This window comes from Brassica rapa, chromosome A05 (assembly GCF_000309985.2).
Source record: "Brassica rapa cultivar Chiifu-401-42 chromosome A05, CAAS_Brap_v3.01, whole genome shotgun sequence".
NCBI lineage: Eukaryota > Viridiplantae > Streptophyta > Magnoliopsida > Brassicales > Brassicaceae > Brassica > Brassica rapa.
In genome coordinates, this window is record NC_024799.2 from 7506115 (window position 1) to 7521987 (window position 15873).

Below are 15873 nucleotides of genomic sequence, written 5' to 3' on the forward strand. Positions count from 1 at the left end.
ACGGAAACGAGAGTGAGATCACACTTTTTCATACAACACTTCGAACTAGGGTTTCTTGTTGCCTAGGCGTTTTCTTCCTTACCAATCTCTCTCGAGATTTAGTTCGACTTTTTCTAGAGAAGTATTACAGAAAGAGAAAGTAATGGCGATCATTAGGGTGCAACGTTGCCAAGACAAACCATTCATGAAATTCGTCAAGTTTTTAGGTAAAGGTTCATACGGCTCCGTCGATCTCTACCGTCACACAAAGCACGACGGTTCAACCTCCTTCACCGCCGCCAAGGTCTCCTCCGACCGTCGGACTATCGAACGAGAGTTTCGAGTGCTCTCCCAACTCAAAGGATCTCCTAGGATCGTGCGTGTGTTTAGCAATTCTCTCCACGAAGGATTAGACTCTGACGGAAACAGAGTCTTCGAGATGCCTATGGAATACGCTTCTGCAGGTTCTCTTTCCAGTTTCGTCCGTGCTAACAAACAGTTGAATGGTTCGACCGTCAATGACTTTACTAGGATGATACTTCAAGGTTTGGTCTCGGTTCATAGCCACGGTTATGTGCACTGCGATCTTAAACCGGATAATCTCCTTCTCTTTCCGGTTTACGATCAGCAAGCGTGGACTTACAGTTACCAACTCAAGATTGCGGATTTTGGATTGGCGTTGAAGGAAGGAGAGGAAAAATCTGATAATTGGTGTTACCATTCTCCCTTTGTGGGAACTCCTTTCTACATGTCTCCCGAATCTGTCCGTGATGGTACTGTCCGGAAAGGCCTAGATTTGTGGTCCTTGGGTTGCATTGTTCTCGAGATGTACACTGGTAAGCGTCCGTGGTCAGAGTTTAGGAGTCTTTATGATCTTGAAGATGTTTTAGTCGAGGACAAAAAAGTACCTGCGATTCCAGACACTGTTCCGTCTGATGCAAGGCAGTTTCTTGAAAAGTGTTTTGCACTGGAACCTGAAGATAGAGGCACCGCTTCTGAGTTGCTTTTGCATCCGTTTCTGGTCGGAGATGATAACAAGAAGATTGCTGATGATGACACCATCGTAAAGCCTGATGCTAAATTGGAAGATAGTGTTACTACGAAGAAGGCATTGAAAGTGAAGATTGTTTCATCCAAGCTCCAACTTTTTAAGAAACCTCTAAAGCTGAAGATCATTCCTCCGAGACCACCAGGATTCACTTTTGTTCCTGTTCAGTAGAGTTTACTGAAATATTAGTTATCACTGTAACAAATGTTGATTCTTTTATCTAATGTTCAGTTTGTATCTGATAGGATGAATACAGTTCCACTTTTTCCAGTTTGTATCTGATAGAGAACAATTGTGTACTAATTAAGTAACCCAAATTGATTGCAACTTGTAAGATGAAAAGTTTCTTTAACCACTTTGTTTTGGTTAAAACGATCATCTGAAATGACAAATAACAAATCTGGTGTACCTGACCGATGTATAAAATGAGATACTTTTATGCGTAAAGACCCTTTTCCACGCACACGTGATCTAATAGTAAGTATTAAAACGATCATCTGAAATGATAATTGTCAAAACAGCTCTCAAGTAGTTAAAATCAGCATTGCAGTGAATGCCATTACAGTGCAATATTCAAATTACATGTACATATATAGTGACAAAGCCAAACAAGGTGTTACCGTGTCAGGTACAAGAAGAGAAGATCATCAAAACCAAAAGAAAACCTCAGCAGAAGTAATCGTCTCCAATCCATGATCTTATTATAAAGATTCAGATATCTCTAGACTGTGATGTGAAAAGCCTCAATTGATTAGTCAGCTGCTTTGTAAGGGTTATGATCATGATCATGGTGGCGGTTGTTATCTTCATTTTCTTCGCTGTCATCCTCATCAAAGGGCTTCTGTTTGTGAAAGATGCAACATTTCTTTGAAATCTTCTTCTGCATAAACTCGTTATCAACTGTCCCATCTTCCCATGAGACTTTCTTCTTCTTCTTCCTGTTCAACCGAAGCACTAATCTTTCTATCGGCTGTGAGTCTGTGACTGAGAAACTGGGGTTTCTAAGATGACAGAGGTTGTCGCTGTAGGTCACTGTGATCATGGCTCAAATTATAGCTTCTAATAAACAGTATTTTGAGTAATTCTTGGGTTCACCCCTAGATAAACCTATAGGTTCACCAACCAATAAGATTTAGTTATTACAAATCCGATATCTTTTATAAAAGAAAACAAAATATTGTCAAATTATATTACGTTTTTAAAATTAAAAAGGTACAAAGAAATAAAAATAATAGTAGTTACAAAACAAAGGTTTTCAAAAAAAATTAATACCATAAACAAAACACTAAACTCTAAATCTAAACCCTAAACCCTTTGGTAAACTCTAAACCCTTTGATAAATTTTAAATTCTTGAATTTAAAAAAAAAATATTTTTAACACAATCAACAAAACACTAAACCCTAAATCCTAATCCTAAACCCTAAACTCTTGGGTAAATCTTAAACCCTTGGGTAAATCCTAAACCCTTGGGTAAATCCGAAACTTTTGGATCAAATCTTAAACTTTAAGATTTATGATTTATTCAAGAGTTTAGGGTTTACCTAAAGGTTTAGAGTCTAGAATTTAATATTTGTTGGCAGCGTTAAAAATACTTTTGAATAACAAATTCTTTTTTTTTTTGCGATTAAAAAATCTTATTTTTGTGATTAATACAATTTTTATTTTAAAAATATAATATAATTCGATAATATTTTGTTTCTTTTTTTTAAAAGATACTGAATCTAAAATGACATAATCCTATTGGTTGGTGAACCTAGGGGGTGAACCCAAGAATAAGTACAACTAGGTGACCGGCCCGCACCCTGTGCGGGCATAAAAACATGATCGGTCCGCACTCTGTGTTGTCACTCGGCCCGTACCTCACGAGAGGGAACACAGTAACGTCAGTATGAAGAGGAAGATATTGTGTGTATGTATAATTCCAACGTCACAAAATATTTTGTGTGTTTATGAAGATATTTTCAAAAAATGGAATAAATATTGTATAGTTTTAGAAGTAACAGATTTTATATTATCATTAATTAGAATTGTATTGTATATGTTTCGTAATTCTTTATTTTAGGTGAATAATATTATTTTTCCATAAATAATAAACAAACATTTATGTAGACATATTAAAAGAAAATATAATAAAAATCAAAATATTATCCATAAATAATATAAATTATGAAGTACATTTCTCGATAAAGAAAGCAAATTCAATTAGAAACTTGCAAAAAATTAAATAAATTTTGTAAGAAATTTGACGGGTTAACATTATTTGATAGATTTATAAATTTCTAAATTTTATTGAACATGAAATAATATTAAATTGACATACCGTCATCGGTTTCCTAACTCATCACAACCCATCTAGCAAATACAAAAAAATAAATAATTGCAACAGTTTATTCATTTTAAAATTTGTATTTGAAAAAAAAAAGTTTCCATAAATTGTTATTTGTAATATTCCTTAGATATTATATAGGTTATAAATATTAAAAGTAATAAATAAAACATTATTAGTCTTTCAATAATTTCGAGAATAGTTTCCATAAATTGTTATTTGTAATATTCGTTAGATTATATGGCAAGTGATGTTAAACGTCAATAAGTTAAACAATTCTTCCATATTTGGAAAACAAGTGATGTTATCAATTTAAACAATTCTTCCATATTTGGATATATACAATGACAAATTAAATGGTAGAATATGTAAACACCTCTTTTCTACCAGCGTGAGTTAGAACATCGCCGTATTTAAGAATCATAAGGGCCTCTACAGGTCTTTATTCTTCGTCTTCACCATCCCACTTCAGCGGCTTCAGTTGAACCTTCCTGTATATCCCTGAGAAATTTGCTCCCTGCACCATTTCAAAAGGTTCTCTGCTGTGAGAAAATGACCTCATGAATATAATATAGTATATTCAACAACAAAAAATGATATAAGATAGTATTACTAAATGATACTATGTAATACTTTCTCGGAAAATATTCAACAAAGAGAGAGAAAGTACTAAAGAACATCTTCAAGAACTGCTTTAACTTGGCGAAGCTTCTCAGCATGTTCAATCAAGGTTTTCTGGATCACTATCACTCTCACGACCTGGTTTACATATAAAAAAAGGAAGACCATATTGTCGTTACCAGTATTCAACACGTGGAAAAGATAGACCAGACATGCTTTTTGGAGACAAGACACAAATAGTTGAGTTCATGGTTCTAAAGATGATGAACCTTTGCGTCTAAACATATTTTTCTTAGCACACAAGCAGCATTGTCGTAATACCTTAATAGTATGAGAGGAGAGATTTGTGAATAATACTTTAAAGAATGAAAATAGAATGTTTGTATTTTAAGACCTTGGGTGTCTCCTATATATATACAGTCGATTTATTCTCATATTAGTGATTTTAATATTTTACATAATAAATAATAAAATCGTTTAAAGAAAGATATTAAATGTGTATTGTCAAAAAATGATTTGCATATGATATGATTTTAACTTGCGCAAGTAATCCATATTAGAAAGGTAAGTTATTAAAAACAAACAACCTAATTAGAAACATTAAAATATTTTGTAAGCAATATAATAAATATGATATCAACATGCGCAAGTTTACCGTTTGAATAATAAAGAAAGTTTTTAATATTTGTCTTAATTCTAAATCTTGCCCAAGTGTAAACTAAATCGATAAAATTTAATGATTTCAACTTCCTTAAGTAATCCATATTGTGAATAAGTGATTTGCATATTTAATGATTTCAACTTGCGCAAGTCATCTATATTAGAAAGGTAAGTTATTAAAAACAAATTTTTGTCAATAAGTTATTTGCATATTTAATGATTTCAACTAGCGCAAGTAATCCATATTAGAAAGGTAAGTTATTAAAAACAAACAACCTAATTAGTAGGGGTGGACACTTTACCCGATATCCGAAGTGGCATCCGAACCCGATCCGAAAAACCCGAACTGAAATCCGAACCGAAGTAGCAAAATACCCGAACGGGTATTGAATAAGGAGAGATTGGATACCCGAACCCGAACGGATAATACCCGAACCCGAATGGATATCCGAAGATAACCGAACATATGTATAATTAACCTTATATTTCTAGTTTACATCTCTCATTTTATATAAAATATTTATATTGATACTACACATACTTTAAGTTCATATGATATACATACAATTACGAAAAAATGATTTGCTACTCACTTAAAATGCATGTCAAGTTTTTTATTTAAAAAATTAACAAAAAGTTACATCCGAAATTTAAAAAAAATAACTAAATTAATGCCTTTTTAGTTTTAAAATGTTATGTCCAAATCTATTAACTATTCAATCTATTAAAAATAAAAAATTAGTTAACTGAAAGTTATATTTTTAAATATAAGAAACTTGAGAAATGAAAATTTTAATTTTTTTTCAAAATCTAAATATCCGAACCAGATCCAAAATAACTGAATCTGAACTAAAAATACCCAAACCCGACCGAAGTACAGAAATATCCGAATGGGTTCTACACCTCTATACCGAAATACCCGAAAATCTGAAATACCCGACCCGAACCCGAACGGGTACCCAAGGCTAAACTAAATCGATAATTATTATCCCCTAGGTATATATGGGCTTAACGAAATCGGCAATAGTTTTGGGCTTGTTTGCATAAGCAATTGATTAAAATAAATGAAAGAAAAAATTCAAAAAAACCAACCAATAGAATTATAATGTTTTTCCTGAGAAGCTCTATATGAGTGTCACCTCAGCAGAAATCACTAAAGTGATTTCTATTTTAATGTATAGGGAGATATTTTAATCTATTTCATTTACTCAATTACTAATTTGCTAACCTCAAAAAAAAACACAACGGTACCTTTTCTGTTATTTCCTTTTTCTTGTGCATTTTAATTTCCATAAATACATTGAAAAAAAAAATCAAGATGTATATCGAAAACCCACAACGGTCATTATTTCTTGTTTCCTTTTCTTAACTTTTCTGTTCTCAGAAAAAAAGGAATCTTTTTTTTTTTGTTTTTGAGTAAATTGAAGAAAGGAAAATAAAAGAAGAAACTTGGGACCGAAGACATTCAGTTACTGATCGTATGACATATACGCGTTAGTAGCTTTATTTATATTTGTCGAAACTTCACCAAAGCTATTATTACCAACTCTCAGATTTCCCCTAAGCTCTCATCTTTCTATTGCAATGGCGGGGCCAGAGTTGTACTTCGAAAAGTTTCTGGGAAAAGGCTCTTTCGGTTCTGTGAGTCTCTACAAGTACAAAAGACGTCACGACGGCAAGACCCTTTACGCAGCCGCAAAAACCTCCGACCATAAACACGCCGAGTCTCTCTACATTGAGTTTCAGATCTTGTCTGAACTCAAAGGATGTCCGAGAATCGTCCAGTGTTACGGGACCGAAGTGCAAGAGAGACGTAACGAAGAAGGTTGCTTGGAGTACAAGATTCACATGGAGTACGCACCTGGAGGAAGCTTGAAGAGTTTCTCTAACCAATTCCAAGACAAGAAGCTGCCTGATGCTTTAGTCCGAGATTTCACTCGTATGCTTCTAGAAGGCTTAGCCACCATCCACGGACGCGGGTACGTTCACTGCGATCTCAAACCAGCAAACATCCTCGTCTTCCCGAGTTATATCAACAAGAACGGTGCGTGGAGATCCTCTCACGAGTTGAAGATTTCGGATTTAGGGTTGACGAGAAGAGATGGAGACACTAGCTGGTGGCAACCTCATCACCCCTTCGCCGGAACAGCGATCTACATGTCTCCAGAATCAATTTCTCACGGAGAGACAGGGAAGGGACTTGACTTGTGGTCTTTGGGATGCATTGTACTAGAGATGTACACGGGAAAAAGACCTTGGTGGCATACAGACTACAAACTGAACGATCTCAAGAATTGCCACGGGCCGTTGATTCCAAGAGATCTTCCTTTTGACGCAAAACTCTTTCTCATGACATGCTTCTCCCCCGAGGCAGATGATAGAAAAGACGCGTCGACTTTGTTGAATCATATCTTCTTGCGTGCAGATGTTAGTAAGATCACAGATGTAACAGCCCGATCCCCCGGCGTCCGACCGGGGTTATCGAAGGGGCGTTATGGACACGTGTCTACTCATTTAGACAACCCTACGTATCCCGTTACTGGTCCCGAGAGACGAGCGCATAACCTTCTTTGAAATACCGTCACACCCACATCCATATACTTCTACTTACAGTCCTGCGCACAGGAAAAAATGGAAATGGAGGGGTGAGCAACAAGTTACTCAGTGAAGTGGCTCTAGACCAGCCTGCCCGCATGACACTCTATACTACTCTATGCGGGAACTAGGACCGACTAGCCACTACAATCAGTTAATGCATTTTATCATTTCCTATCGTCATCTGTAATTTCCACATTAACTTCCATTCATTTCTAACAACCTAGTGATCAATCAATACAATGATCTCACTCATTGCCACACAGGTCAAACCCTAGACTTAACCGACTCATCTTACCAGTCCAACTCGATCCTATGACACCTTTAACTCCCCGTTACCCGACCATGATGCACGTTTTTATATCCCGCCTCTCGCGGTTGGCACACGTTCTTTTCATCAGTGGGTAGTCCCAACTAGGCTTCTACCCCATATTCATGTGGATTCGCCACATCTCCTATGGGTGCTTCCATATTCATGTGGATTCGCCACATCTCCTATGGATACCTAGCGTGAACTGCTGCCACACATACTTTTCCTCAGTGGGTAGCCCCCCACTAGGCTTCTACCCCATATTCATGTGGATTGGCCACATCTCCTATGGGTGCTTCCATATTCATGTGGATTCGCCACATCTCCTATGGATACCTAGCGTGGACTACTTACCCCACCTACTTTCCTTAGACTCTCTATATGCTTTCCCACCCATGCTTAACCTTAACATCATTCTTTCATACTTTTACTTATCCTTTCACTTCCTTATCGTTTCCACTTAACCCTTCTCATTCCCAATTACTCCCCTTTTCATTCATACTTGTACTTGGACTCAATCACTAGACGCCACCCGTTATCGGTGTCACACACAATACACATCGCATTCAAGTTCTACTTCAATAACTTTTATAATCACTGCTCACCTATCATCCTAGCATTTATTTCTCTCTAGCATCCTAACTTCAATCACAACAACACATGGGACATCACAACCAAACATACAAGTATCAACTACCAATCAACCATTACCACAACAATTCAATTCAGTTCATCAAGTCCCATTTATCAGTATGAGGGTTCTTATGCATCATGATCCATTCATCTATCATCCTAGCAATACCATGTACTATCAACCTAACTCCCAAACAGGGTCTAAGCAAACCTAACTCCAACATATAGGAGTATACAGAACCATGAAAGAAGGTTGGGTTCGAAACACTCCACCTTAGCCTAGATCTGGATCTGGAAACAAGGATGAAGAGATCTGAACAGATCTGGAACAACTAAACAAGAGAGAGACGAGATCTGGTCACCACCACCACGGCTGCAACCACCACCACCATCACCACATGGCACCGGCGAGGAGGAGGGAGAGAGGAGAGAAAGAGAGGCGTGAGAGAAGAAGAGGGAAGAGGGAAAAGAGAAGCTTGACGGCTAGGGTTTCCAAGTCTCTCTAAATCTCTGCAGAGCTTCGCTCAAGTTTCAGAAAATGAGAGAAAAGAATGGGCTGCATCTCTTTATAAAGGAAAGGGTGAAGGGAACCCTAGGTTTTTTGTGAAATGGGCCGTAGAGAAGCCCATTCTTTTATGAAAATTTTTGGGCCAGGAACCGGGCCGTTACAATTCTCCCCCACTTGAATGGAATTCGTCCCCGAATTCTATATGTCGATACTCCAACTCTAACATCCTGAACCCGAATGGGTAAACAACTCGTCCTTTGAAATCTAATGGTTCATGCAACAGACCAGGTTCCATATTCCTCACGGAGATCCAACGTCCTCTTAATTCCCAAATCGATTCTCCATCAGCGTTCTCATCCCTAGATTGTTTTCATCTCATATGCATTTCCACATCACCACCACTCTTGTCGACGTAATTCTCTGATGGTCATGTACCTCTTCTATCCTTTCGTACAGCAGCTCATCATCAACAATTATATCTGCTAAGCGGTTTCTTGGATCATCTCAGGCTCGAGATTCTGATCTCCCCCACTTTGGTCCTACATAAGGGATTCAACATGGTTGTTCATACAATCCTCATAGGGGATATCCATTTGCTTGAGTCATAGCTAATGTCTTGCATGGATTCAACTAATATCTGATCCATTAACCAACTTCCTCTCTAAGCTCCACACACATGTACATCACATAGGTTGATTGCCATGTCCTTGGCGACCCAACAACAAAAATATATTGTTATCATATTCCATTTCCATTTTGACACATAAAACTCTTGCATCAATCATATACGGCCTCACATCCCACTATTCTCAACTAACAAGTCTTAGTTGCAAAGCTCCATTAAAACCCTCTTGGCAGTTCCTCTTCGAATCCGGATAAATCTGTTTGCTGCCCACTACAATGGCCATTGCGACCGATAAACTTGTCCCATGATCTCTTCCTTCACCGTTGTGTGGTACCCAACCACATCTCCGTTGATTAACTTAGCGAGCACTTCATCTCATGAAACTTAACGAGCTACTCCACACCGAACATATCCTCGTCCTCTGAGTCCTTCGGTCTGGCCATGTTTTCCTTGATGAACGAACCTCCTATCATAGCCCTACTAGTTGTACTGGTTATACTGGTAGTACGCTCCCATCCATTATCACCTAGTGTGGTTCTTCTCGCACTTCCACTCTTGTCACAACGAAACCGCCTTGTGTTAATGACGATGTCGCAAGTTCTCCTTGGGCTCTGAGTATGTGATGCTTGGTTAGCCTATGATCTTCTTACACCAAACAATAGCTCTGCACCCTTTTAGATTAGTTCATGATCCCAGTAATCTTGCACGTTACAACTATTCTTCAGATCGGTTCTCATTTCCTTCAGGAAGCTGTGAATCAGTTCTCGCCCCCCTTAGAGAGTGCCTGACAATCTCCTCAGGGGTTATATCTTTATTGTATTCCCTTACAATCATGTCTCTCGGGCAGATATCCTAGAACTAACCCTCCATTAGATATATGTCATTCTTCGGGAAATACTTTCATTGACCTATGGCCTCAACTTGTTTCACTGCACCTCTAATGTTCCTCTAAACTCATGATATCCGCCACAACCTTCACGCTCTCGGTAGTTACATTAGTCGGGTTTCCATCTCTGGCTTTCCTCCAACCACTCCAACTCATGTGTCTGGCGATGGAACTTCATCAATGGACGTCACCGATGGGGTACCACCTTTCTCTTTATGATGCGCTGAGTCCGAGTGTAGTTCGGGTTCCACCATGCAGGTCCACGATACCCGTAATTGTCACTCTGGTCGATACTGGTTGTCGAAGACATCCTTCAAGTAGACATCCGATCAGAACCATAATAGAAGTATAGATATAGTGGGTGGTTTTGAAATCGTTCATAACTTTCAGAAAAATCACAACTTTCAGAAAAATCAAAACTTTTCACACACTCTTTTCTTTTAGTTAAAACAATTCTCTCTTTTCTTTTTTTTTTTTTTTTTTTTTTAAACGTCGGAAATGCCGATCCCTTAGGACAGAACTAAGGGATCTTAACCCGCTCTGATACCAATTGTAACAGCCCGATCCCCCGGCGTCCGACCGGGGTTATCGAAGGGGCGTTATGGACACGTGTCTACTCATTTAGACAACCCTACGTATCCCGTTACTGGTCCCGAGAGACGAGCGCATAACCTTCTTTGAAATACCGTCACACCCACATCCATATACTTCTACTTACAGTCCTGCGCACAGGAAAAAATGGAAATGGAGGGGTGAGCAACAAGTTACTCAGTGAAGTGGCTCTAGACCAGCCTGCCCGCATGACACTCTATACTACTCTATGCGGGAACTAGGACCGACTAGCCACTACAATCAGTTAATGCATTTTATCATTTCCTATCGTCATCTGTAATTTCCACATTAACTTCCATTCATTTCTAACAACCTAGTGATCAATCAATACAATGATCTCACTCATTGCCACACAGGTCAAACCCTAGACTTAACCGACTCATCTTACCAGTCCAACTCGATCCTATGACACCTTTAACTCCCCGTTACCCGACCATGATGCACGTTTTTATATCCCGCCTCTCGCGGTTGGCACACGTTCTTTTCATCAGTGGGTAGTCCCAACTAGGCTTCTACCCCATATTCATGTGGATTCGCCACATCTCCTATGGGTGCTTCCATATTCATGTGGATTCGCCACATCTCCTATGGATACCTAGCGTGAACTGCTGCCACACATACTTTTCCTCAGTGGGTAGCCCCCCACTAGGCTTCTACCCCATATTCATGTGGATTGGCCACATCTCCTATGGGTGCTTCCATATTCATGTGGATTCGCCACATCTCCTATGGATACCTAGCGTGGACTACTTACCCCACCTACTTTCCTTAGACTCTCTATATGCTTTCCCACCCATGCTTAACCTTAACATCATTCTTTCATACTTTTACTTATCCTTTCACTTCCTTATCGTTTCCACTTAACCCTTCTCATTCCCAATTACTCCCCTTTTCATTCATACTTGTACTTGGACTCAATCACTAGACGCCACCCGTTATCGGTGTCACACACAATACACATCGCATTCAAGTTCTACTTCAATAACTTTTATAATCACTGCTCACCTATCATCCTAGCATTTATTTCTCTCTAGCATCCTAACTTCAATCACAACAACACATGGGACATCACAACCAAACATACAAGTATCAACTACCAATCAACCATTACCACAACAATTCAATTCAGTTCATCAAGTCCCATTTATCAGTATGAGGGTTCTTATGCATCATGATCCATTCATCTATCATCCTAGCAATACCATGTACTATCAACCTAACTCCCAAACAGGGTCTAAGCAAACCTAACTCCAACATATAGGAGTATACAGAACCATGAAAGAAGGTTGGGTTCGAAACACTCCACCTTAGCCTAGATCTGGATCTGGAAACAAGGATGAAGAGATCTGAACAGATCTGGAACAACTAAACAAGAGAGAGACGAGATCTGGTCACCACCACCACGGCTGCAACCACCACCACCATCACCACATGGCACCGGCGAGGAGGAGGGAGAGAGGAGAGAAAGAGAGGCGTGAGAGAAGAAGAGGGAAGAGGGAAAAGAGAAGCTTGACGGCTAGGGTTTCCAAGTCTCTCTAAATCTCTGCAGAGCTTCGCTCAAGTTTCAGAAAATGAGAGAAAAGAATGGGCTGCATCTCTTTATAAAGGAAAGGGTGAAGGGAACCCTAGGTTTTTTGTGAAATGGGCCGTAGAGAAGCCCATTCTTTTATGAAAATTTTTGGGCCAGGAACCGGGCCGTTACAACAGAGTCGTCTCCTATGAGTGCCAAGACTGGTAGTAACCCGAGGAATATCACTCTGGAGTTGGAGAAACTTAGACAGAGGCTTTCGGATATGAGGTCTATTTTTGTATAGACTCGTGGAAGTGAAGAGTCAATGCGTAGATTAGAAATTCCCACCTCGTTATTGTCCAGTCAAGTTTTTTTTTAATTTGTAGAGTCATGTAACAGTTATTGTTGGTATATCACTGAATTGTCCATGCATTATGTATGACTTTGTTTTTTTTAAATTAATGGAAAACACATGGAGAAATTATGTTGCTGAGTTTCTATACTGACTTTATGCGAAAATCCTGCAAGTTTATCTCTGTTAGTCTGTTACTAGTCTTCAGGTCTTGGTAAGTAAAGAGCATGATCCTCATTGAACTCTATTTAGACATATATCATGGCTTCGGCCTTCTCTTGTTTTTTCTCAGCTCTTCGTTGCACTTAGTTTACTTAATTTGCCCCCCTAACAAGAGCAGAAGTGACAACTTACAAAATACAAGGAGTTAATTAATCAGCTTCCCCTGTTTTTATTTTAATCTTTCACTGGCAGACAAGTACATAATAATATGTCTGCAGCTTACCAGTGAGAAACAAGCGGGAGCCTTCCAAGAAATCCTAACTCTCCTTCACTATAAAAACAAACAACACAATAACATGTTTCAGAGCAAGCTATAGAGACTGATTAAGATAACAGATGAACACAGGATAACAAGAAGAAGTCAGTTAATTATGACGTACCCCAATTGATATACTTAAGTCCAATATTAGAACCAAAACAATGTGTAGCTTTCTAACTCAAAAGAGAAGATACAACAGTTCAGATAAGAGGATGATGTTCAACTTACATTGTCGAATTTTGGTTCATAGTGATTTTTCTCTCTATGGAGACATGATGGAGAAATGCTTCACTATATCTTCTGGTTGTTAATTTAATCATTTACTGTGGGTGTCATCAGATAATAATATTAATCTCTGGCGAAGAAACAAAAACGGTGAAAACAAAAAAAATAAATAGATAGCCCCATAGGAATTTGATTTGATGATCTGAAGATAAAGAGATGTATATAATCGTCAACTAGTAAATCTTCGTACGCGTTGCGTTAACAAACACTTCCAAAACAGGAAATAGAAGGGTAAAATCGTCAATTTAATAACAAACAAAGTTCCTTTTTCGACATTGCAATACTAGTTAGTGAGAGTCGAGCTATCTATAAAAACAGAAACAAAAAGTGAGATCACCAGTTCTGTTCGTTACTACTATTATAATAACTCTTCTCTCTTTGGTCTATGACTATGATCAAACTAGGTGTTTTCGTTGTCTTACTCGTTTTCTTTCTCGCGGGAGTTGTTACACTTTCTCAAGGGTTTATAGAGACCAATCACACAGAGAAAGCAAAAGTGTGGCGTTTCAGAGACAAACCATCCATGAAGTTCGTCAAGTTTCTAGGCAAAGGTTCATACGGCTCCGTCCACCTCTACCGTCACACAACACACGATGGCTCAACCTCCTTCATCGCCACGAAGATCTCCTCGGACCGTCGGACTATCCAAAGAGAGTTTCGAGTACTCTCCCAGCTCAAAGGATCTCCTAGGATCGTGCGAGTGTTTAGCCGTTCTCTCCACGAACGACTCGACAGAATCGGAAACAGAGTCTACGAGATACCTATGGAATACGCTTCTGCAGGTACTCTTTCCAGTTTCATCCGTGCTAACAAACAGTTGAATGATTCGACCGTCAAAGATTTTACTAGGATGATACTTCAAGGTTTGGTCTCGGTTCATAGTGACGGTTATGTTCACTGCGATCTTAAACCGGGCAATCTCCTTCTCTTTCCGGTTTATGATCATCAGCAAACATCGACTAATCACACTTATGAACTGAAGATTGCGGATTTTGGATTGGCGTTGAAGGAAGGAGAGGAAGAATCCGATAATAGGAAGTACCATTCTCCCTATGTGGGAACTCCTTTCTACATGTCTCCCGAGTCTGTCCGTGATGGTACTGTCGGGAAAGCCCTAGATTTATGGTCCTTGGGTTGCATTGTTCTCGAGATGTACACTGGTAAGCGTCCGTGGTCAGAGGTTAGTTTTTATGATCTTGAATATTTTTTAGGGGAGGACAAAAAGGTACCTGAGATTCCAGACACTGTGCCGTCTGATGCAAGGCAGTTTCTGGACAAGTGTTTTGCAGTGAAACCTGAAGATAGAGGAACCGCTTCCGAGTTGTTGTTGCATCCGTTTCTGGTCGGAGATGATAAGAAGACTGTTTGATGACACCATCATGCTAAATTAGAAGATAATGCTACTAGAAACAAGGCATTGAAAGTGAGGATTATTTCATTGAAGCTCCCACTGTTTAAAAGAGTATACAATAAACCCCTAAAGCTGAAGATTCTTCCTCCAAGACCTCCAAGTTCCACTTTTGTTCCCGTTCATTAGAGTTTAATTACTGGAAAAGCATTATTAGTAAATAACTAAATACCACTGTAACAAATGTTTATTCTTTTTTTTTTTTGCAATTTCTATTTGTAATTGATATCAGTATAATTCCACTTTTTCTATGTCCAGTTTAAAGTTAATACCCCAAGAACAGACTACAGATGTTTCTAGTATATTAAACGATCATATCTTAAAAGATGTTCTCAGACAATAGTCAATATAGCCTTTAAGTACGTAGTTGGAACGAGTCATGTCATTATAGTGCAATATGCAAATAACATGCACATATGCTAATAACGCCCAACCAGTACTGTGTTAGTAGGAAAACAAAAAACCTCAGAAGAATGTGTTTTTCCTAGAGCAAACGTTTTTGTGTGTTTTTGCTAAAGTAAACGTTTTTGGGTGGTTTACCAAAAGGGCTAATTGGCTTACTAGCCACATTTTGGTGAGAACTCAAGGAAATGGACATGATTTTGACATTATGTAGTCACTAGCTTTTTGCCTTGATTTTTGCCGGTTATAACCTTATATATAATAGGTTACCGGTTCTTTCACATGGAAAAAATAACGTGGTGGTTTTCTGTCCCCTAATAACAATGGAACATTTTTGGAAGGGCGTGCATAAACCATATTCAAAATCAAAAGAAAGAAAAGATGCAGAGATAGGAGTTGATGATAAGTAAGTGTAAAAGACAATGTTAAACAAACGGAGAATCCAGAAACTGTAGTTCCATACTATATATTGTAGATAGAATAATATAAAGACAAATATAGTTCCAATTGAAAGAGCATCTACATTGGACAGTTGAAATATGCATGATAGACGCAAAGTATGTAATACTTTATCAAAAATGAAGTCATATATTGCCAAAATAAGTAAGATATTGCAAAAATATAAGTTACC

The 15873-nt window shown here is 38.4% G+C and overlaps 2 protein-coding genes across 3 annotated transcripts; both read left to right on the forward strand.

The window, feature by feature from the left end:
• The first annotated feature begins 66 nt into the window (after positions 1-66).
• LOC103867910 (mitogen-activated protein kinase kinase kinase 18-like) lies at positions 67-12648 on the forward strand. Of its 2 annotated transcripts, XM_018659027.2 has the most exons (3): positions 1196-2096; positions 5821-7080; positions 12514-12648. In XM_018659027.2, exons 2-3 carry the CDS (start codon positions 6220-6222, stop codon positions 12616-12618), a joined length of 966 nt encoding a protein of 321 aa, XP_018514543.2. In that variant the 5' UTR covers positions 1196-2096; positions 5821-6219; the 3' UTR covers positions 12619-12648. The 2 variants fall into 2 exon arrangements, 1 of the variants encoding a protein (XP_018514543.2); XR_004457919.1 differs by lacking the exon at positions 12514-12648 and having other exon boundaries at positions 67-2096; positions 5821-5937.
• A 236-nt stretch (positions 12649-12884) lies between these two features.
• LOC103867912 (mitogen-activated protein kinase kinase kinase 17-like) lies at positions 12885-15350 on the forward strand. The gene has a single exon (XM_009146001.3). It carries the CDS (start codon positions 13818-13820, stop codon positions 14799-14801), a length of 984 nt encoding a protein of 327 aa, XP_009144249.3. The 5' UTR covers positions 12885-13817; the 3' UTR covers positions 14802-15350.
• The last annotated feature ends 523 nt before the right edge of the window (positions 15351-15873 follow it).

Bases quoted from the DNA above. Each gene is read 5' to 3' on its own strand.
- LOC103867912 (XM_009146001.3), top strand. From the start codon at position 13,818: ATGACTATGATCAAACTAGGTGTTTTCGTTGTCTTACTCGTTTTCTTT.
- LOC103867910 (XM_018659027.2), top strand. From the start codon at position 6,220: ATGGCGGGGCCAGAGTTGTACTTCGAAAAGTTTCTGGGAAAAGGCTCT. The intron at 7,081-12,513 runs GTAACAGCCCGA...GTTACAACAGAG, and splicing joins ATGTTAGTAAGATCACAGAT to TCGTCTCCTATGAGTGCCAA.